At 48.9% G+C, this 22783-nt stretch overlaps 1 protein-coding gene across 3 annotated transcripts in view; it reads left to right on the forward strand.

The window, feature by feature from the left end:
• The first annotated feature begins 8211 nt into the window (after window positions 1-8211).
• TBC1D22B (TBC1 domain family member 22B) overlaps window positions 8212-22783 on the forward strand; it is a 39561-nt gene continuing 24989 nt past the window's right edge. The window contains exons 1-6 of one of the 3 annotated variants that reach the window (XR_012642596.1): window positions 8212-8502; window positions 15164-15220; window positions 16229-16530; window positions 19969-20148; window positions 20508-20578; window positions 22637-22765. Coding sequence is in view for 2 of the 3 variants with exons in the window: in XM_074977670.1 (XP_074833771.1) it covers window positions 8447-8502; window positions 15164-15220; window positions 16229-16530; window positions 19969-20148; window positions 20508-20578; window positions 22637-22765 (795 nt within the window). In the remaining variant the exon portion in view is untranslated. The remainder of the gene's footprint in view (window positions 8503-15163; window positions 15221-16228; window positions 16531-19968; window positions 20149-20507; window positions 20579-22636; window positions 22766-22783) is intronic. The other 2 variants (XM_074977670.1, XM_074977669.1) reach the window with 2 other exon arrangements.

Below are 22783 nucleotides of genomic sequence, written 5' to 3' on the forward strand. Positions count from 1 at the left end.
AAGTTAATAACTTAGAATGCAAGTTGATAATATAATTGATTAATAACATAGGGAAAGTGTCCTGATTGGTTAATAACTTAGACTGGTTAATCATGAAATCACACAAAGTTTTACATCATTTGCTTGAAAGAGCCAATCCACAGTTGAGTCTCACTGGTTTAGGGAGTGTCTGGACTGGCCCTTGGCAAAGGTTTTAGGTGCCTGGATTGACTCAAAAGAACAAACTCAGGTGTGGGAAGGTGCCAGCCTCTACCTCTTGTCATTAGCAGCCAATCCACTCCTCTTCATTTACCTACCAAACAAAGTAGAAGGAATAAACCTAGGACCAGGGTTTTCAAAAGTAGCCACCTTGGGAGACTTTGGACCTGACTTTCTGAGGCTCTGAGCTCCCAGGAGGGGATCTTGTCATTAAACCTCAGGACCCATTTGCAAAGGAGCTCGCTGCCATTTAGACACTGAATGGGAGCAGTGAGATGCTGAGCACACCTACAACCCTGGTAACGTCCTCAGATATCTACATGGAAGCTGAGCACTTTGCAAGTTTTGGCAGCAGTTGTGGGCACTGATCTCTGCTCAAGTTTCAGTTAGTTGGAATGACTGGCAATTGTTTTATCCCTGCTGGAGACAGCCAGAGCTATGTAGGAACTGCCAGGGTAAAGTCAGCACCCCAGCAAGCTGTGCAGTATAACTACTTTATACCTGTATACCTGCACATAAGTTTTATCCTGCTGCCCTTCACTGTGATACCTGAGCAACTTCCACATAAAAACTATAGCAATAGTATAACTGTATAGTCCCGAGTGAACCAGATGGACTATACATCAGATGCATGAGTGGAAGGGTTTTCAGAGGAGGATTTAAATAGCTCTGGCCTTCCCCTTGACTGATACTCCCTTTTAAATCCTCCTCTGAACCCCCGACCCCACTCATGCATCTGATGAAGCGGGTCTTCACCCATGAAAGCTTATGCTCCAAAATATCTGTTAGTTTATAAGATGCCACAGGACTTCTTGTTGTTTTTGAAGATACAGACTAACTCAGCTACGTCTCTGATAGATGGACTGTCTGGCACTTCCCTCTTTTTGGAGTTAAAAACTCAGCTTGGGGGTGAATGGCTGTTTTTGGAGGATTTTTTTTTTTATGATTTTGTTAGTTACTGATTTTAGATGTGTGTACTGAGAAGAAAGTCTATATGTTCAGAACCTTGTTGCTGTAAGCTTGAAACTTAGATTTTATTTGGTAGATTTTATTTTGTTGTAAGCTTGAAACTTAGATTTTATTTGGATTTTATTTGGTATTTTGGTATTTGCATGCCACAGTTGCAGATGGCTTAGTTTGCTTTGTTTCCTCTTTGTGGTGTGTTGGTCGTTTTGTTGGAGCAAACATTCATGAATTGCTATTAAACATATAGCAAATTGTTATTGAACATTAAGCAAATCACAACAAATGCTCCTGAGTAGACTGCTTTTTAGATTTTTATCTTTCGAATAATCCAAGAGCTTCCAAAGACCTAAGCAACCTCTGTACCACTGCTGAAAGTTGCCCCCTTCCAACTCACAAACAGCAGGCAGTCCTGTGGCACCTTGTAGACTAACAGATATTTTGGAGCAGAAGCTTTCGTGGAGCTTGCTGTTTCTGAAGATAAGAATATATGAACGGCCATACTGGGTCAGACCAAAGGTCCATCCAGCCCAGGTGCCCCAGAGGGGGTGGACCGAAGACAATGATCAAGCAATTTGTCTCCTGCCATCTATCTCCAGCCTCTGACAATCAGAGGCCAGGGACACCATTCCTACTCTTGGCTAATAGCCTTTTTAGGACCTAACCGCCATGAATTTATCTAGTGCTTTCTTAAATTCTGTTATAGTCCTAGCCTTCACAGTCTCCTCTGGCAAGGAGTTCCACAGGTTAACTATGCACTGAGTGAAGAAGAACTTTCTTTTATAAGTTTTAAACCTGTTACCCATTAATTTCATTTGGTGTCCTCTAGTTCTTGCATGATGGGCACAAGTAAATAACTTCTCCTTATTCACCCTCTCCACACCTGTCATAATTTTATATACCTCTATCGTGTCCCCCCTCAGTCTCCTCTTTTCTAAACTGAAAAGTCCCAATCTTTTTAGCCTCTCCTCATATGGGACCTGTTCCAAGCCCCTCACCATTTTAGTTGCCCTTTTCTGAACCTTCTCCAGTGCCAGGATATCTTTTTTTAGGTGAGGAGACCACATCTGTGCACAATATTCAAGATGTGGGCGTACCATAGCTTTATATAGGGGCAGGAAGATACTCCTTGTCTTATTTTCTGTCCCTTTTTTGATAATACCTAACATCCTATTTACCTTTTTTACTGCCTCTGCACACTGCGTGGATGTTTGCAAGGAACTATCCACGATAACGCCAAGATCTCTTTCCCGATTAGTTAGAGCTAAATGAGCCCCCATCATATTGTAAGTATAGTTGTATATAATATATGTATCTAGTTGTAATACTATAGTTGTATAGTATTGTAAGTATAGTTGGGGTTATTTTTTCCGATGTGCGTTACCTTACACTTATCCACATTACATTTCATTTGCCATTTTGTTGCCCAGTCACTCAGTTTGCTGAGATCTTTTTGAAGTTCTTCACAGTCTGCCTTTGTCTTGACTGTCTTGAACAGTTTAGTGTCGTCTGCAAACTTTGCCACCTCACTGCTCACCCCCTTCTCCAGATCATTTATGAAGAAATTGAACAGGATTGGTCCTAGGACTGACCCTTGGGCGACACCACTAGTTACCCCTCTCCATTTGGAAAATTTACCATTTATGCCTATCCTTTGTTTCCTGTCTTTTAACCAGTTCTCAGCCCATGAAAGGACCTTCCCTCTTATCCCATGACAACTTAATTCACATAAGAGCCTTCAATGAGGTACCTTGTCAAAGGCTTTCTGGAAATCTAAGTATACTATACCCCCTGGATCTCCCCCGTCTGCATGTTTGTTAACCCCTTCAAAGAGCTCTATCAGGTTAGTAAGACACGATTTCCCTCTGCAGAACCCACAGTGACTTTTGCCCATCGAGTTATGTTCTATGTGCCTGTCGATTTTATTCTTTACTATTGTTTTAACTACTGTGCCTGGAACTGACGTTAAACTTACTAGTCTGTAATTGCCCGGGTCACCTCTAGAGCCCTTTTTAAATGTTGGTGTCACATTAGCTCTTCCAGTCATTAGGTACAGAAGCTGATCCAAAGGACAGGTTACAAACTAGTGTTAATAGTTCTGCAGTTTCTCATTTGAGTGCTTTCAGAGCCCTTGGATGAATGCCATCCGGTCCTGGTGATTTGTTAACGTTAAGTTCCTCTATTTGTTCCAAAACCTTCTCTACTGACACTTCAATCTGGGACAGCTCCTCAGTTTCATTTCCCACAAAAAACGGAGCAGGTTTGGGACTCTTCCCAACATTCTCAGCCGTGAAGACTGAAGCAAAGAAATCATTTAGTCTCTCTGCAATGGCTTTATCGTTCTTGATTGCTCCTTTTGTATTTGTATCGTCTATGGGACCCACTGGTTTTTTAGCAGGCTTCCTGCTTCTAATGTATTTAAAAAACATTTTGTTATTACTTTTTGAGCTTTTGACTAGCTGTTTTGGCTTTCCTTATTACAGTTTTACACTTAATTTGGTAGTGTTTATGTTCCTTTCTATCTACCCCACTAGGATTTGCCTTCCACCTTTTGAAGGATGCCTTTTTATCCCTCACTGCTTGTTTTACATTGGTGGTGGCTCTCTTTTCGGTCTGTTAGTATGTTTTTTAATTTGGGGTATACATTTCAGTTGGGCCTCTATTATAGTGTCTTTGAGAAGCTTCCATGCAGCTTGCAGGGTTTTTGTTCTAGTCATTCTGGCTTTTAATTTCTGTTTTACTAATCTCCTTATTTTGCATAATGCCCCCTTTTGGAATTAAATGCCAGAGTGTTGGACTGCTGAGGTGTTCTTCCCACCACAGGAATATTAAATGTTAAATGTTACGGTTCTGTAACAGTGACCTCATGGGCCAGATCCTGCGCGCCACTTAGTACGAAATCAAGAATTGCCCCGCCCCTTGTGGGTTCCTGTACCGGCTGCTCCAAGAAGCAGTCATTAACGGCATTGAGAAATCTTATTTCTGCATCTCGTCCTGGTGTGACATGTACCCAATCAATATGGCGATTATTGAAATCCCCCATTACTACTGAGTGTTTTATTTTGGTAGCCTCTCTAATCTCCCTTAGCATTTCAACATCACTATCCCTGTCCTGATCAGGCAGTTGATAATATATTCCTACTACTATATTCTTAGCAGAGCTTGGAATTACTATCCATAGTGATTCTAGTGAACATTTTGATTAATTTAAAATTCTTATTTCATTTGATTCCACGTTATCTTTCACATACAGTGCTGCTCCGCCACCCACACGGCCCATTCTATCCTTCTGATATATTTTATATCCTGGTATGATTGTCCCCCATACATTGTCTTCATTCCACCAGGTTTCTGTGATGCCTATTATGTCAATTTCCTCCTTTAATACAAGGTACTCTAGTTCACCCATCTTATTAGTCAGACTTCTAGCATTTGTGTAGCAGCATTTTAACGATTTGCATCTGCTTATTTGTCTTTCCATCCCAGATGTATTAGATTCTTTTATATGTGAGTGTTTGTCTGAGCTAGCCTGTTGTTTGATATCTCCCCCCTTTTTTTCACTAAAGCCTAGAGTGTCTCTATCGATGGAGTCTCCTCTAAAAGGAGTTTCTGTCCGATCCACGTGCTCCTCTGCACCAATCAGCTTTCCCCCCATCTCTTAGTTTAAAAACTGCTCTACGACCTTTTTAATGTTTAGTGCCAGATTCCCTTTGATTTAGGTGGAGCCCATCCTTCCTGTATAGGCTCCCCCTCTCCTAAAAGTGTCCCCAGTTCCTAACAAAGCTAAACCCCGCCTCCCTACACCATTGTCTCATCCACGCATTGAGACTCTGAGGTTCTGCTTGCCTAGTTGCCCTGCACGTGGAAGAGGAAGCATTTCTGAGAATGCCACCTTAGAGGTCCTGGATTTTAGTCTCTTTCCTAGCAACCTAAATTTGTCCTCCAGGACGTCTCTCCTATCTTTTCCTATATCGTTGGTACCAACATGGACCACCGGCTCCTCCCCAGCACATTAGTCTATCTAGATGCCTCGAGAGATCTGCAACCTTTGCACCAGGAAGGCAAGTCTCCATACTGTTCTCCTGGTCATCGCAAACCCAACTATCTATGTTTCTAACAAGCGAATCACCCACTACCAACACCTGCCTTTTCTTAAACTGGCATTCCCTCCCCCAGAGAGGTATCCGAGGGATAACCATAACATCCCTCGGAAGGAGGGTCCCCGCTGTGGGATGGTTTCCCTGAGCTTCCAATAGCTGCTCTCTTCCCCTGAGCCTTTCATCCTCCTTAAGAACACTGAGGCTCTCAGACTGGAGGTGGGACAGTACTGCAGTGCTCTGGAAAGCCTCGTCCACATACCTCTCTGCCTCCCTGAGCTCTTCCAGTTCAGCCACCCTGGCCTCCAAAATCTGAACTCAGTCTCTGAGGGTCAGGAACTCCTTGCAATAAGTGCACACATATGCCACCTGCCCACAGGTACAGACTAACTTGGCTACCCCTCTGATGCTTGCCCCTTCCAACTGAAATCTGAAATGACACTTCTCGTTTCTATGAGCTCCTTTTTAATCATAATTCTATAACAGGTTTATAATCATTTTATTAAGTTGGATGGATCAAAAAGATGATGGAAAAATGCCAGTATTTCTATTATATTTTATAACATTTTAATTAGAAGAGAGAAATATCTATGTAGCTAATTACCATGCATACCCATCTGTCTAACTTACATTTCAATTTGCCTATCTGTATGTACTGTAAAAACAATGAGGAGTCCTGTAGCACCTTATAGACTAAAGAATGTACTAGGGCATAAGCCTTTGTGCGTAAAACTCGCTTTCTCAGGTGGAATGGAGTGGAAAAACAAAGGCAGATATACCTGTAAGCGAATTACTGCCAGAAAAGTTAATATCCATTATTTGTGTTGCTGTCTGTTGTAAATGAGAGCGATCAGTCAGAGTGTTTGTTGTCATTCAGCGTAGTTGATGCGGAGATGTGAACGTCCATGGATGAGAAGTTGCTACTCTAGGCTACGTCTACACGTGAAGCCTACATCGAAGTAGCCTATTTCGATGTGGCGACATCGAAATAGGCTATTTCGATGAATAACGTCTACACGTCCTCCAGGGCTGGCAACGTCGACGTTCAACATCGACGTTGCGCAGCACCACAACGAAATAGGCGCTGCGAGGGAACGTCTACACGCCAAAGTAGCACACATCGAAATAAGGGTGCCAGGCACAGCTGCAGACAGGGTCACAGGGCGGACTCAACAGCAAGCCGCTCCCTTAAAGGGCCCCTCCCAGACACAGTTGCACTAAACAACACAAGATCCACAGAGCTGACAACTGGTTGCAGACCCTGTGCATGCAGCATGGATCCCCAGCTGCCGCAGCAGCAGCCAGAAGCCCTGGGCTAAGGGCTGCTGCACACGGTGACCATAGAGCCCCGCAGGGGCTGGAGAGAGAGCGTCTCTCAACCCCTCAGCTGATGGCCGCCATGGCGGACCCCGCTATTTCGATGTTGCGGGACGCGCAACGACGACACGGTCCCTACTTCGACGTTCAACTTCGAAGTAGGGCGCTATTCCCATCCCCTCATGGGGTTAGTGGCTTCGACGTCTCGCTGCCTAACGTCGATGTTAACATCGAAATAGCGCCCAACACGTGTAGCCACGACGGGCGCTATTTCGAAGTTAGTGCCACTACTTCGATGTAGCGTGCACGTGTAGACACGGCTCTAGAGTGTTAATCAATGAAGATCCTTACTGAAGCCTAATTGTATAGTATTGAATCTGCAAATGAGCTCCAATTCAGCGGTTTCCCTTTGCACTCCAAGTTTTGTGGAGAGGAGTGGAAGGTGGCTATTTTTGAATACTTCACTAGAGTTTCCGGGGAGGTTAAAGTGTAGTCCTAGAGCTTTATATATGTTCCCTTTCTTGATGTCTGATGTTTCCATTTATCCTTTGGCACAGAGACTTTCTAGTTTGGCTAATATACATGGCAGACGGGCATTATTGGCACTTGATAGCATAGGTAACGTTAGTGGATGTGCAGGTGTATGAGCCACTAATGGTCTGGCTTATCAGCAGGATAACTGTGTGCTTCATAAATGTCAAAAACGTTTATTACCACTTTCCTTGTGTAATCCCACCCAGTTGCACGAGCAAAATACGATTTTTTTTTAAGTGTGAACAAATCAAGGTGGATTTCCACCATAATTCTGAGAGTCACCCACTCAACCTGAGAGCTCTGTTTTGATGCAATCCAGGTTTGGACCCTAAACTACTCCAGTGGTAGAAGTGTTTGAAACATCTAAAATAAAACACAATTGCAAGAGGTTTTTCTATGCTAACGGAAAAGCGTTTTTTTAACTCTCAGTTGAAACTATTCGAAATTTAACTTAAAATAAATAAAAACAAACTCTCTCATTGGACAGAGGCCGGAGCAGGGGAGTTTGAGAACTCCCCAATGGAAAGTTTGGGAAAGTTACACTTAACTGAAAAGGGGGGGAGTGATATGGAAACCGTGGTTGGATTTTACTTTCAGGGGAGCCCAGCAGGTGCCCTCTTGTAGTAGCCACTGTACATCACCACATTTCACCCACCTCCTCCCAGTGCAAATAGTTTAATCCCACGCGACTCTTCAGATGGTTTAACCCTCTCCACATGTCCTCCCCCTAGCGAAGGTGGTTTAAACCATTCCCCAGTACCGAATTTAATCCCGTTCCACCCGTCCTCCCTGGTGCGCATGGTTTAACCCTCTTCTCCCCAGTGTAGATGATGTAATTCCCTCCCAAGCGCAGATAATCTACTCCATTCTGTCGCTGTTCCCGAAGACAGAGGATTTACCCTATTCTCTCCTCCTCTCCCAAGCAGAATGATTTCTCTCTTTTCCCACTGGAGATGATTTAACCTAACACCTCCCTCCTCAGAAGAGATGGTTCACTCCGGTTCACCCCTCCAGTGGAGATGGTTTATTCCCACGGGGCACAGATAGTCTCTCCCGCCTCTCGAGCCCCCATCCCGACCCGCTCCCGGACTCTCTCGCTTCACGACCCTGGAGGATCCTGGCTCAGGATTGGCTGAGTTGGAGGCCGCACAACGAGGCAGCCAATGGCTGGTCTTTGCTCTCCCGGATCCAAGATGGCGGCGCCGGAGCCTGGCAGCGGGGCCTTCGGAGGGAGGAGGTGAAGCGGCCTCGGCCCCCGGCTCCGGGACCGGCCGCTCTTGCTCGTCCCCCCGGAGCCGGCCGGGGCCCCAGCCTCAACCCCCACCCCGGCCCCGGTCATGGCCGCTGAGAGCAGCAAGCAGTTCTGGAAGCGGAGCGTCAAGCTGCCGGGGAGGTGAGTGCGGCTGGGGGCAGCCGGACCCGAGCTCGGGCTCGGTAATTGGTGGGACCCCCCCCCCCCCTCCCCGCGTCCAGCTGGGGATCGGGCAACGCGCCCGCCCGCCTAATCGGTAACCTCTAGCCCTGGCGCAGGACCGGCCACCCTCTCCCTCCATCTCTTGGCGGAGTGTGGGGCAGGCGGTTATCCGGGCTTCCTCGGTGCCTGCCCGCAGCTGGGGCGTTTGCCCAGGGAGGGGGAAGGAAGACGGGCCCCCCCTTGTGTTCCTCTTGTTTGATTCGCAAGTCCTCGGTTAATTGATGCAGGGAGGTCGCCGTGTTAGTCTGTATCTTCGCAACCCAGAAATGCAGCCCTGGAGCACTTTAAAGGCTAAGAACATAATTGATTTAGAGGAGGAGCTTTCCCAGGACAGACCCACCTCTTCTTCGGATCTGGAAAAATTTGCAGATCTGAAGAAGAAGTAGCTCTGTCCTGGGAAAGCTCATCTCCTTATGGATTATGTTGTTAGTCTTTAAAGTGCTATAGCATTGTGATTAATTGTCCATTTCCGGACTGGGCCTAAGAGGCGGGGACCTGCGCGGGAAAGGGATTAATTTCTCATATCCATTGGTGGGCACCTGTAATCTGTGTCCTTGCCAGGGAACTGGAGCCATTGACAAAAGGGGGAATGTACTGGAGCGTGTTAACTAAACTCCTGTATGCTTCTCCTCCTCCAAGTGCATCTCCATTCAGTGGGGTAGGAACAATTTGGACTGGGGCGGGGGGTGAGGACTCAGTGAGTTCTTTCCATTCAAATGCTGAAGCAGAACCCCTCATCCCAAAGGCCATACACTGCCCTGGAGGCTTTTCTTTGAACAGCAGAATTTCCATTTGCTCCCAAGCAGACAGCAGAATGGGCACATTGGCATCCTTGCATCCCACATAAGATTGTAATTCCCAGCATTCCCCTTAATCCTGCTTCCATTAAGGGTTTTACTCAGGAGGTGTTGATGACAGTCTGGGGGGGTACCTTCCCTGCCTCACTTCCTCCCGCTGGGGTGCAGCAAGGTGCTACTTCCTTTAGGGCAAGGGAGGCTTCCTTGGAGGGAGAAATATAGGAATCACTGCATTCAAATAGATTTATGAGAGCTAGGGGCAGGAAACCTGTTCAGGAGAGAGGCTCCTCCGATGTGACTTTGAGAGGGAAGTTCCTTTAGGAAACCCAAACAAATCCCGAAGACAAAGGGAAAGGACTGGAGAGTTTCACCAACCTTCCTTCTGTGAGGAGTGTTACCAGGTAAGGTTAAAGTCTGAGCAGTTCGTATGGGCTTCCCGGTTTCCACACTCCCATTAATCTCATCTTGCCTTTGCAATCCTCTCCTGTTGTGCACATGCACAACCTTTGATATGCTTAACTGCCTTTAAATCCTGTTTGGCCAGTTAATGGTTTTTCTTTCTTATGCACTCTCACTTTCAGTCACTTTCCCTGCCTAAACTCAGGTTGCTGGGGACACCCCAGATCTGAGAGGAAACTGTGTAGCTGGAGACATAACCCCTGGCTCCTTTTCTTCTGAAAAATAAATTCCACAATGTGTTTGCACGTGTCTAAGTGTAATCTTATTCTCTGGTAAAATGCCTTATCTGGAATCCACATCCTTCCGTTGCAAAGAGGGGTGGTCTCTAAGATAGCAAATCTCTTCCATCTCAAATGACTTTGAGTTAACTTTGAGAGCTTAACTAGGCAAACAGGTTTGGGGAAATAAGTGGGAGATTGCATGCCCGGGCAAGTAACTCAAACTTCATAGGGCATTGGATAAACTCTTCCTCTCTCTCCGCAGCCTAGCATGCTACTATTCTGTCAAATCCAGCAGTATAAGGTGGGAATGTCTCTAGTCATAAATGACCTACATTTTGAAGCCATCACTCTTAGCATGTCAGCAGAGAGTGGAGAAAGTAGGCAGGATTTGCTGAGATGCTAGGCTGGCGGTCAGCAACCTTTCAGAGGTGAAGTGATGAAATTTGACCTTTTGACCTCTATAAACCATTTCTATGCTGGTGATACTTTTCAAAGTCACTAATAGTCCTACTTACGACAGGTTCATTAATAAGTAATTGAAATGCAGAGCTGTACCGTTTAGGTGGTGGTTGGTACCATGAGCTGGTCTCTTGTTAATCCATATGCGGCATGGGTTTGAGCAAGCTCCTGTCTGCGTGGGGGAGGAGGAGGAGCAGGGCTGAGCCCCCATCTCGCGTGCCCGTGAAAATCGGCTTGGATGCCACTCTTGGCACCTGTGCCGGGGGTAGCTTACCTCTGCGCTGGGCTTATGATATCAGGAGGTTAAAGTTATTTAAGAGCTGCTTATCTATAACTTCTGGGGTCTTTTCCTGTTTCTGTGTGTTTACTGGCTCCTTCCCTCTAGGCTGGCCACCCTGGAAGGGACTGGAGATAATTTTAAAGGTTTTGGATAAGCACTCAGGGTTTCTTCATCCAACATATCTCTTCCATGTATAGTGTTTTTCATCTGTAGATCTTAAAGTGCTTTGTGGGTGATAAAATCTATTCACATGTCAGAAACTGGGGTGTTGGGTGGGAGTCAGGCACCAGAAAGGCGAAGTGACTTGCATGCAATCAACCCAGACTGAGATCACTAAGCCACGCAGCCTTCCCAGGGCCTAATATTTTGAATGCTATTGACAGACTTCTTGGTTTCTCCTTTCTGCATTAGTATTGACAACCCAAGCAGACTTGTTATCTATTTGCAGACAGTAGACCCTAAGGGCCCCTGCTGAGGTCAGGCCTCCGTTATGCTAGGCACTGCTCCAAGGATCTTCCAACTTAAATTGGATGAAGGCGGGAGAAAGAAGAGAGACAGAGAGATGAAGTGACCTAAACTGGTTTATTACTTAGGATGGTGGTAGAGGTGGGTGCAAAGTGTAGGTTTCCTTCCTCAGTGCCCTCATCATTGGCACTGAGCCTTTCTCTAGCAGAGCAGAACAAGCAAGTGAAACTGACTAGATGCAAAAAGTGGAGTTGATCGTACTAGGTTCATCGGCTGGCATTGGTGGAAAGTAAATAAAATCTGAACATTGCCTAAAATGTCAGGAAATTTTAATAATTATCTTACAGCTCTTTTCTTCCCTCCTAATCTGCTTCAATATCTCTAGCTATAAAAGTGGGGACAAAATGTTTGAGATCCTCAGATGAAGGGGTCTTTGTTAGTGTACTGATCCTCCCCCCTTTGAAGCCCATGGGAACAGAATCAGACACTAAGGATTGAGTATTGTTACTTGTAAATTGTGCCTTGTTGATTGCTAGGCGGTTCCCAGTCTCTGTCTGAATATTTTTGTATTGTTCACTGGCTGAGGCACATCGCTGATGCGAATGGCTCTTGAAGCTGATATTCCCAAAAGCTTTTTTTCTTATCCACTTTTACAAAAAATCCAACTACTATAAAGTTAGTGTGAACTTTAGCCATTCTCAGCAATTCTATAAGTAGCCCAGTTAGGGGAAATCCACAGTGTGCTAATCACAGCTGGTCCTTATCAGTGTTATGGCCTGGTTTACTGGCTGGGGATGGTAGTCAAAGGGAAGGAGAACAGCAAGCAATCTGGTGGCACCCTAAGGACTAACAATTTTGTTATGGTACGCAGTTTCTTGAGTTGTGACTCACTTCATCAGATACATGAAGTGAAAGAAAAAGAAATAGATAGTAGGGATGCAGAGCAAGAAGTGTTGTGTTCGAGCTAATTCAATCAGGGTGGATGTCAATAAAAAGTGAGAATACCTAGTTGAAAATTGCGTATTGTAATGAGCCAGCCATTCCCATTCCCACAGTTTACAATTTGCATATGAATTCCAGCTCAGCAATTTGACATTGCAGCTTGTCTTTTACGTTTTTTCCCCTTTCTGGTCTGTGACTGTGTCCAGAGAGGTTAATTTTCTCCATCCCCTCTGTGTGCGTGTGCGCGTGCGCGGAACCGCTCTTTATCTAATTTGTATCCATTTATTCTGTTGCATAGAAATGGCCCAGTTTATCCAATATACTGCACTTATTGGCATCCTATGGCATATATTACATTAATGGATGTGCAGGTGAATGAGCCTTTGATAGTATGGCTGATGGGTTTAGGTCCTATGATGGTGTCACTAGGGTAGATGTTTGGACAGAGTTGGCAATGGGGTTTGTTGCATGGATTGGTTACTGTTTCTGTTGTGGGATGTGTGGTGGGGAGTATGTGTTTCAGGTTGGGCTGTCTGTAAGTGAAAAGTGGCTTGCCTTCCAAGGCCTTTGAGAGCAAGGGATCATCACCTAGGATATTTGTTAGGGAGGTTTTAGCTGGGGGCTGTAGGTAATGGCCGGTGGAGTTCTGTTGCTTGCGTTCTTTGGGTCTGACCTGTAGTTGGTGACATCTGGGTTTTTCTCTAAAGTGGAAGCTCATGGGATCACCAGCATACTTTATAAGTCAACCCCACTGTAGCTTTCTCCTTTGGAGTGTTTGCATTTCTTCCTCACTCTGCTCTGAGATGAGGAGCAGAGCAAACAAAAGGAAATTCTGTTTTTGTGGTCGTTCCGTGGAAATCGCTACTGCAGGAAGCCCGCATCAGATACAGCAACTAACTTTCCCAAAGGTGACTGGGAAATGCTTGACCAATGACATTTTTAGCTATTCATGTGAAAAATAACCCAAGCGTGTGGGTTAGGTTGTCAGATGTGACCAGAGATCTAGGTTCTCTCTGGTTTTGGGTGTTGATCCTGAGACAGCTTAAAGAAACTTGTTTACAAAATCATATTCTCCCCCACCTCCCCAACCCTGCCGAGACACACACACGCCCCTTACAATGTTTTCCTGTTGGTTGCACAATCTAAAAAGTTTTGGCCTGTGCTTCTGAGTATTAGCTGCTTGCTGTGGGGCATAAGGCGGTGTTTTCTGCTTCCCCAAACAGGTACAGGCCTGCATGATTCCCCAAATGCGTTGGGAGTAGGTTGCTTTGTCGTCTTCTGCAGCATTAGGTATTAGCCAGCCTGCGGCGGGATCCTGTATTTGAGGGATCAGTATTGTATTCCCAAAGGGGACTCCAGTATTCCTGCATCAGCCCTTTCCCCATGCCCTCCGTGTGTGGAAATGATGTACTCTTCCAGAAGCATCTCCATTCTTGGTGTCGCACATGATGCTGATCAGCGTATAGGGGGACACCTTGGTGAGCTTTGTACAAGCTCACGTTAAGCGTTGCAAGGACTTGGCTGGCTTCTCCTGGCCTCTAAAGGAAGCTGACGTGAGACAGTTATAAGCAGCATTGATCTCTTTTTTTTGCCCTGGAGGATCTGCTTCTTGTGTTCACCAACACAGCCACTTGTGTTTAATAGCTGTCCTGACACTTTGCTCTTAATTAGCAGCAAACTGCTTCCCAGCGTAATCGCTACAGGGGAAATACCGCTGGCCTTCAGAGCTTCATGCCGAAAGGCGGGAGGCGCTGATGCAACAAAAAAGAAGCTTAAAATCACCCATTGCTTTTCCTGGGCCTGGGGCACCTCATCGCACTGTGCCGCGGCTGCCTCGACCACCCTCCTGTTTCTTCCTCCTGACGCACTGTACCTGTGCTGCTGCCTTCCCCCTCCCCTTAGCACTCAGCCCCTACTCCGGCTGCAGCCAGACTGTGGTCCCCTCCTGTACCTCTGGGCTCAGCAGCCCTTGCCACTGGCTCTACTAGGAGTCATTGGCTCGCTCCAGACCTGGTGGGACCGATTGCAAAGTACATGACATGTACAGAGGGGTGGGGTTTGGTTATATAACTTCCCATCCACTAGGAATGCTTACGCTTTGGAGAGCGTTGCTGTGGAGGTCTGGATGTTGGAAGGGATGTGAGACGGGGACATGTATCCTATAACTAGCCTGAACCTGTGCTAAACATTGGACTGAATCCTCTAGTGCTCTGTGTAGATCACTATGAGAATCTTTAAACTGCCTGTGAAGCTGTGTCCTTCCTGTGTTTAAAACCTGGGAAGGCTAGGCCAGGGTGGACAGCGATTTACAGCTTCAAATAGTCTTTGCTCGCTTTACAGAGGGGGGTGTTAGTGTGTTCCGCAGGCAGTGAATCCTAGTCAGGGAGGTGGAGTTACTTGCCCAAGCGTCCCTGACTGAGCTGGGATTTAAGCCCCCGTCGCGTTTTCTATGCAGTGTTTTCCTTGCAACTTTCTGCTCTGCTAGCAGTCTGTGTGGAGCAGGAGCCGCTGGGGAGCTCAAACCCATGTCTTTCTCTTTGCCACATAGTTGTGCTAGTGAGTGTAATACGTTGCCCTCCGCTAAGTGCTTCCATCCACAGATTTCAAGGCATAATAAACTCCACCTCTGATGCTGGTGAATGTGGATCTGAACTGACAGGTGAGGGAAACTGAGGCTCAGACTTGTGCAATGAGTCACTGACATAGCCAGGCATAGGACCCGGATGCCTAGTACCCCACTCCCTCCTGCCTTGTTGAGCCAGAGCACAGCTGGCAGTTGGCGGTGTCTTTTCTGCTCCCAGAGGCTAAACCTTCAGCTGCCTGTGGCTCTTGGCTTAAAGGCTTTGAACTGGAAATCTTATTCAAGTTGCTCTTGGCTGCCAAGAACAGCTGGGGAAATTTACCCTGTCTGAGGCTGAGGCAGTTATTTGCAAACTGTGCTTTTGTTTCCTCTGCAGTATTCAGCCTGTCTACGGAGCCCAGCATCCTCCTTTGGATCCCCGGCTCACCAAAAAGTAAGTGCTTGATTTCCCTGCTCCCTTCCTGTTGGAGGGCGTGTAGCTCTTGCTTTACTGAGATGTTCAGTCCCTTCTTGGGTAGGGGCTCTCCAGAGTTCCCATACTCCCTTGCAGTCTTTGAATCTGGCCCGCCTTCCAAGCTGACAGCTGTGTGAAATGAGCCTCTCGCCTCATCTCCATGGCAAGGAGTCTGCATGCAAGAACTGCTGTCATAGGCACTGCCTTGGGTGCTGTCAGGAGAGAGACCAAAGGAGTTCTAGGGCCATGACTGCAGTCTCCCCTTGCTCTTGGAGGGGGACCCCCTCAGGCCAGTGGGGAGACCCAGCAGCACGTGTGGGAGCCACATCTGTTCCTTCCTGTGCTGTCTCTGCTCTGTGAATGGGCAGCCCCTAGAACTGCCAAGTCAGCACCTTTTCCCAGCGCCGAAAGGGAGGCCTTGGTGCCTTATCATGCCCCGTCATATGGTGCAGGGAAGGTGGACTTTGACACTTGCAGGTGGTGGGAGCTCTGTCCCTGTGTCTGTAATTATCAGAAGGCCAGCGTGAGCAATCAGAGCTGTATCCTGTGTGTGCTGCTGTACCTCGTCCTGGGTTGATAGTGCCTGCTGTTTTGTTCTGTTCTTTGTATGCAACTGTGATGGCTGCAAGCCTAGGAGCAGCCTCATGCAGCCTGGAGCTAAATCAGTTCTTCTCCTTTGCCATGCTGGGTAGAGCAGACCGGCTTGGGCACCTGTCTGGTGGGGATAGTTAGAGCAGCATTGGCTGTCCATGTGTTGAGACTTTGCCAGCTCAGTTCCACCTTCCAGCGTCATACTTGAGGTGGGGAGGGAGTGGAGGGTTTTCATGCGTTCCTTGGCTTGTGCTGAAGAAGGGGGGGCAAAGGGGAGGGAGCATTTGGAAGGAGTTGTACCATGGAGAGAGAGTGTATGGGATGGTATTGTTGGAGGAGAACAGAGTATGGGGTTGGCTGCTTTTGTGATGTTTACCCTATTTCTCCGGTTGCCAGCTTCATTAAGGAACGCTCCAAGGGTAGTGCGCTGCCAATGAAGAATAAAAAGGCCTCCAGCTTCCATGAGTTCGCACGCAACACCAGTGATGCCTGGGACATCGGTGATGACGAAGACGAAGACTTCTCCACCTTCCAAACCCTGAACTCAAAAGTGGCCAAGGCCGCGGCAGTCCAGGTGCTGGAGAACCACAGCAAGCTGCGCGTGAAGCCCGAGCGGGCCCAGTCTGCTCTCAGTGAGATGCCAACCAACTGCAAGGTCATCAAGTCCAGCAGTGAGGCCCAGCTATCCAGATCACCCGGTAAGAGAGCCCTGTTCCCAGGGCAGCGATGAATCGGTTGCTCGTATGCTGTCCTAGCTGGCCACCAACACTAGCTAGTTAGTGCCCATGTGTAGTGTTGGTTGATTGTAGAATTCAGCCTCCAGCTGCTAATTTTGAAGCCTTGGGTTGCTCAGGAGATTGCCTCCATTCTGTTCCATTGCTTCGCATCCAAGCCACCTGAGGCCACATTGTCAGCGATGCTCAGCTTCTGGCTTTCCAGCGCCCCGTTCAAATTCATACCTTTGCGAAGTGAATATAGCTCCGGTGCCCACTTGGAACAGGTTGGAGTGTGATTCTTGGAATCTAATGAGATACTCTGCTTTGACCTCGCCCTGAGCGCCCAGCCGTTGCACTCTGCCTGGTGCACCAGAGTAACTCCTCTGGCTTGGTGACTTCCAGGTCAGTGCTGCATCTGGGTCTAATCCCAGTTCTGCAGTTGCTTTATCACCTGTCAGTATCTGATCAGAGGGGCAGGGTGATGGGACAATAGACAGGCAAGGCTCTGAGCTACTACAGAGAATTGAGTCCCGTGTGTCTGGTGGGTGCCTCTTACTGCTGTTCTCAGGATCTAAGTGACTTGCCAGATTTGGGCTCAAGAATGAACTTTCCCTTGGTCGGATTAGCAGAGACATTGGGGTGTTTTTTGCCTTCCTCTGCATCTGAGGAATGGGTCACTTGCAGGTTTAAACCAGCGTAAGTGGTGACTTCTCTGTAACTTGACACGTTGAACTCCTGATTTGAGGACCTCAATAGCTTGGCCAGAGGTCAGTGGTCTATTACAGCAGTGGGTGGGTGAGGTTCTGCGCTGCCTGCCTCCCTGCCCCTCTCATCTACAGTCCTGTCTTCCCTGCCCCGCCCCTCCCCCCATGGAAGCCTTTCCTTCCGTTGCCAACTGCAACCTCTCTTGGCTCATTTGCCCACCTCCCTGCCCCCTGCAGTCTCTGCCATCATTTCTGGTCTACCCCTCTTGTTTTGCAGAGGCATCTGAGTGGGGGTAAGAGATGTGCTTTTACCAGCACAGCCTCTTGGGGAGCCGAAACAGGAGAGTCCAGGCTTTTTTTTTTTTTTTTTTTAATGCAAGTGCAAGTATGCTGATCATTCTGCCAGGGAGGGCTGGAAAAGGGATGTGTGCGCTCTTGCAACAACAGGGAGCTGTTGGTGGTGGTGGGTTTTCTTTTTTGTCTCCTTGAAACAACAAAACCTGGGACTTCGGGAGTTGGGAGTGCTCTTCAAACACAGTGAAGTTTTTGTTTTAATAGCCGCCTGGGAGGGCTGGAGAAGGGTAGCTCTTCAGACATGCTTTGCCTCCATCTGTATAGTGAGTCTCCTCTCTCCCGTTGCAGTTTGCGTTGCTGCCTCACATAGACTGGCACATCCATTAGTATGGATTTTATTAGACAGGCTGGGGGCCCCGGCTAATTGAAGGCATGAAAGGGGGAGCTCCCTCTCCCCTGTGGACTAGATGATCATGACAGTCCCTTCAACCTTAAAGTCTGAGGTCATACAAACGGGTCCTTCCGTTCTGCCGGTGGACCTGGAGTGCCTTTGCAGCTCCTGGCTGGGATACTTGCCATTGGAAAAGGAGCCGGCGGAGAGTCCAGCCACCAGATGGCACCAGATGCCACGTAATCTCTTCCTTTCTGTTCAAGCTCTGATCTTGGAAGGCTCAAGGCAGGGGAGATTTCAGGGTCCGTTTCCCTGGCCTCTCTGAGGTGTGGTGCAGCGCTGGGCGAGCCGAATGTGAAAGGGGAAGGAAGGAAAGGGCGCATGTTGGAGTGGGAGGAAGGAAGTGATGGAAGAACAGCTGCAGGGAGCTGGCCTTGTTTCATCCTGACCAATGGGTTTGCAGCCAGGTCCCTCTGGCATCCCGACTTGTGTTGGGACTTCTGACCCGCGCTGAGGACGTCACCGTGTGAGAGCTGCTGCTGCAAAGCAGGGAGTCCTGGCTCTCCTGCGGTGGCGGCTGCACCCAAGCACGAGGTGGATGTGGAACAGGGTCGGGGAAGGCAAGTGAGGTGTAATTGGGATGATGGGAGGCAGGATGTTGGGTGCGGAGTGGGGTGCGCACACGTCTTAGTTAGTGTGCTAGTTTGAAAGGAAAGCCGGACCAATCTGGTAGTGGAGTTCCAGGGCTGGGTTGCTGAGGATGGAAGAGTGCAGGGCTTGGCAGCCCTGGGGTCTCCTTCTGCTTTATGTTCCTAAAGTCTCATGCTTCAGGGCCTCAGGGGTCAGGAAGACAGGAAGATTCTTTTGTCTGTGTCCTGGGAAGTATCAGATTTGGGCACAGCTGGAGATGGGACACCTGCTAGGTGCTACCCCAGAGCCTGGCCAACCCTGAATTCACTCTAAGCTGCCTAACAAGCCACACACAGGCACTCAGGGCAGCCTCAGAGTGCTGCCTCAGCCCGGCATGGAGCTGCTGCAGCTATGACAGAAGCTGTTGCGGCTGATCCATGCTGGGGATAGGGGACACCAAGCCCCTGGCTATGGCAGCTCTCCCCAGCCAGAGCCTTCACCTTGCTCCCCTACCCTTTGCCCCAGGCCTGAGCACTCTCCCCACCACTGCCCGTGTGCAGAATGACTTTTGTTGCATGATCCATGGCCTCAATGTTGGTGCACTCAGTGAAAGTCATTCCACACACGGATATAACAAGCCAGGAGGAGCACTGGTGCCCCTGAGCGTGCTCTCAGGGCTTGCCTGGCTGCTGTTTAATCAGGCTCTAACTGACCATTGTACCTGGTGGTTTGAAGGAATTTTCCACCTCTTCAGCTGGGCAGTGACCTTGCTCGCTTTTTTTGCCTTGCTCTGTGGTATGTGTGTGTCAACCACTACCAGGATTATGTGGGTTTCCCTCATTTAACTCCCTGCTCTTCCAGGACCTTTGGGCACTGGTGGACCTCATCCAGTGTCCTGTGGGCTGTGACGCTCTGGTCTAGTTCCAGCAGTTGGGCTTTGCACGAGCAGTTGTGGGGAGGTGGCCTGCACCATACAGGAGGTCAGACTGGGTGAACTGGTGAGCTCTTCTGGCCTTACACACTCTGATTCTAGGGGTGAGGATCTCAGCAGGTACCTGGTCTCACTCAAGAGACCTAATCAATTTCTTTCTCGCCCAATAAACTTTTCCAAGCGTTTTCCAGTGGCTAGAGGGCAGCTTGACCCTGGGTGAGCCCCTCCTTTGTTGGAGGGCTCCCCAAATACTTCTCTCCCCTCTGAAGATCCCAAGGCACTTGTACGAACACGAGGGAGTGAATCCCAAGGGAGGGATGTATCCCTGTTGTACAGGAGGGGAAATCGAGGCATCGTTCAGTAGGACAGTGAGGACTAGAACGTGCATCCCTTGAGCCCTGCTCCTGTGGTCTCTCTGCTCCTGCGCCCGTTGCTCACAGTATGTCTGAACTCTCTGTACCTTCTCGCAGAGGATGCCTGTGTGCGGAACGCCCTCCACAAACAGCAGTCCCTCCCGCTCCGACCCATCATCCCGCTTGTCGCCCGCATCTCGGACCAGAATGCCTCGGGGGCGCCCCCGATGACGGTGCGGGAGAAAACGCGCTTGGAGAAGTTCCGGCAGCTCCTCTCCAGCCACAACACGGACCTGGGTGAGTGCGGGGTTCGGGGCAGCACCAGGGGGATAGTAGGTTGGGTAAGATGCGGGACAGACCCCCAGGGTGAGGGGGGGATGGACTCTGTTAGAGGCTTGGTGCTACTGGCCTAGGCTCTGTGGCCTTATCAGCTGTCTTCACCCACTGCAGCCTCCACTTGATGTTATCAGCGAGTGTGATTGTTCTGCTCAGCCCAAAGGTGGAACATCCCAGGCATCACTGGCCTGGAGCTTTCCTAGGGGCTCTGTGTCTGGAGCCTGCAGGAGCAGACTGGGGTTTCCTCTCCTTTTAGGTGTAGTTCTGCCTATCCGGGGACCTCAGGGATCTAATCCATTGAAACCACTGTGCATTTGCAGATGAGCTGAGGAAGTGCAGCTGGCCGGGTGTGCCCAGGGAAGTCCGACCTGTGACATGGCGACTCCTGTCAGTGAGTACCAAGCGCTGTGGCCCGGGGAGAGGCTGTGCAGAGCTGGGTGCAGCAACACCTGGCCCAACACAGTCATACATGCTGCTGTGCCACACCACAAGGGTGATCGCAGTGGAGAGACCCACAGGAACTTGTACACGCCTAAGGGCAGGCAAATGAATGGGCCTCCTGCTTGCCGAATGCAAGCGTTCCTGTGCGTTGCACTAGATGGCAGATCCATGTATGACCATCTAGACATGGCACGGTCCAGTTCCATGGCGGGACATGACCTTGAACATGAAGCTGTTCTTTATGTAGAAATTGCCCTTTCCATGCCATGCTACATGCTGCCCATCTTAGGATCCAGACTCTCAAAGGCGTGGGGCAGAATGGGAGGGGGAGCCCTGCCCTGAGGCACCTCCAGTCTCACCTGGCCAAACATGTTCCAGGTGCAGAGAACCTCAGAGCAGGGCGTTAGAGAGAGGGTCACTTACTGGCTGGAGAATGGGAGGCTGCTCTAAGGCTAGAAGGAGAAAGCCCAAGGATGTGAGGAGGAGCTAGAGGTACCTAAGGAGTGAGGGCTCTAGTGTCAGATGACTATGGGAGTTCAGGCTTTGAGGCCACCCTGGCAGCTGGAGGGCAGGCGCTGGTGAAGGGACTTTCAGGAGGCAATGTGGTTGCAGTTAGCTCCAGCCTCTGAAACCTGCAGCGGGATCTGAGGGCATCATGCTGTTGAGGTGCACCCTGGTGCATGTGACTCCACCTGTAAAACCATCCCCACCAAGGATCCTTAGGACAAGTCTGTAAGGCAGCGATGGGCAACCCAGGCTAGTGAGTGGACTGCATGATTGACCCTTCATTCAGTCAGCCACAAGACCTGTCCTAATCCAGGCACCCTCCTGGGATACGGTAATTTGCTAATTGTGCTCACCTACCTCGAACTTGTAGGGCTGCGCTGATTAAACCGTAGCAGTGCTTTGATTGGGTGCAGAGGGAGCACAGCTCACAGTCAACGTACCGTGCAGTCATCCCCCACCTCGCTTTGCTGCCCTGGCTTTACATGCATGTCGCTTTAGTAACACTGGCAGGAAAGAACTATGCAGATGATGGAAACCAGCAGAATCTGGCAAGTGTGTACAGGGGCACTAATGAACAAAATGTCGTGCAGGGGACACACAACCCCGATGTGCCCCAGGCTGCCCACTGCTGATTTAAGGGACTCAGCAAAGTTTACACACGTTTTTGCCTGTCTCATTTGCTGCTCCTTCATGGTATAAAATGGCCTGATGTCCCCAGTGAGAGAGCCTCCATCTCAGCTGCTTCCCTTTACAAAGAGCAGCGTTTTCCCATGTGTCTGTCTTTGGGTCGCTGAAGGGAGCGTTGGAATTCAGCCTGGAGCTGGAAGAGTGGAAACTGTAGGTTTTCCTTCCTCGTGTGTGTCTGAAGTTTGGATTATGCAGATTTTGAACTAAACTAAAGGGTTAGTGACTGACTGTCTAGCACAGAATAGTTGTTTATCACACTCAATTTCATAGCTCATGAGCACTGGCCACCAGTGTCTTAAGCAGCATGCCTCACATTGGTCATGCTTAAAAACCCCTCCCTGTAGTTATGTAGGTTTGAGAGTCAGGTGTGTTTGTCCTGAGCTGCTAGTTCTCCACTTGCTGCAGAGTCCTACAGCAAAACCAGGGACCTCCTGGGCTCTCGCTAGCACTGCTGCCCTCCAGCTCCTTCCTATGCTGCTTGAGCCCAACACCCATCTCCGTGTGCCCTTGCCCTGCGTAGTCCACTTGCAGGCATTCAGCCTCTTCTAAGGGCTGTTGGCATGAAAACAGCGTGATCCGTTCTCGTGCCGTTGAGTGCTGGGAGATTGCACTGGGGTCAGGGAGGAAGGCTCTGGTGCATCATGGGCTGGGAGCATTGAATCCTTAGAGATCTCCCTTCCACCACCCTTTGCACACAGGCTGGAAGTACTCCCTGGAAAAAGGGCTGCCTGGCAGGGTTACAGGGGACTGAGCATGATGAGACATGCAGGAGAGGGGAAGGGAACCTATCGTGACCGGCTGCCTTCTGCCACAGGGTTATCTCCCTGCGAACAAGGAGCGGCGGAAGCTGACCCTGCAGCGCAAGCGGGAGGAGTATTTTGGCTTCATTGAGCAGTATTATGACTCCAGGAATGAGGAGCACCATCAGGACACCTATCGGCAGGTACTGGCCTGGCTCCTC

The sequence above is a fragment of the Carettochelys insculpta genome, chromosome 26 (genome assembly GCF_033958435.1).
Source record: "Carettochelys insculpta isolate YL-2023 chromosome 26, ASM3395843v1, whole genome shotgun sequence".
Classification (NCBI taxonomy): Eukaryota; Metazoa; Chordata; order Testudines; family Carettochelyidae; genus Carettochelys; species Carettochelys insculpta.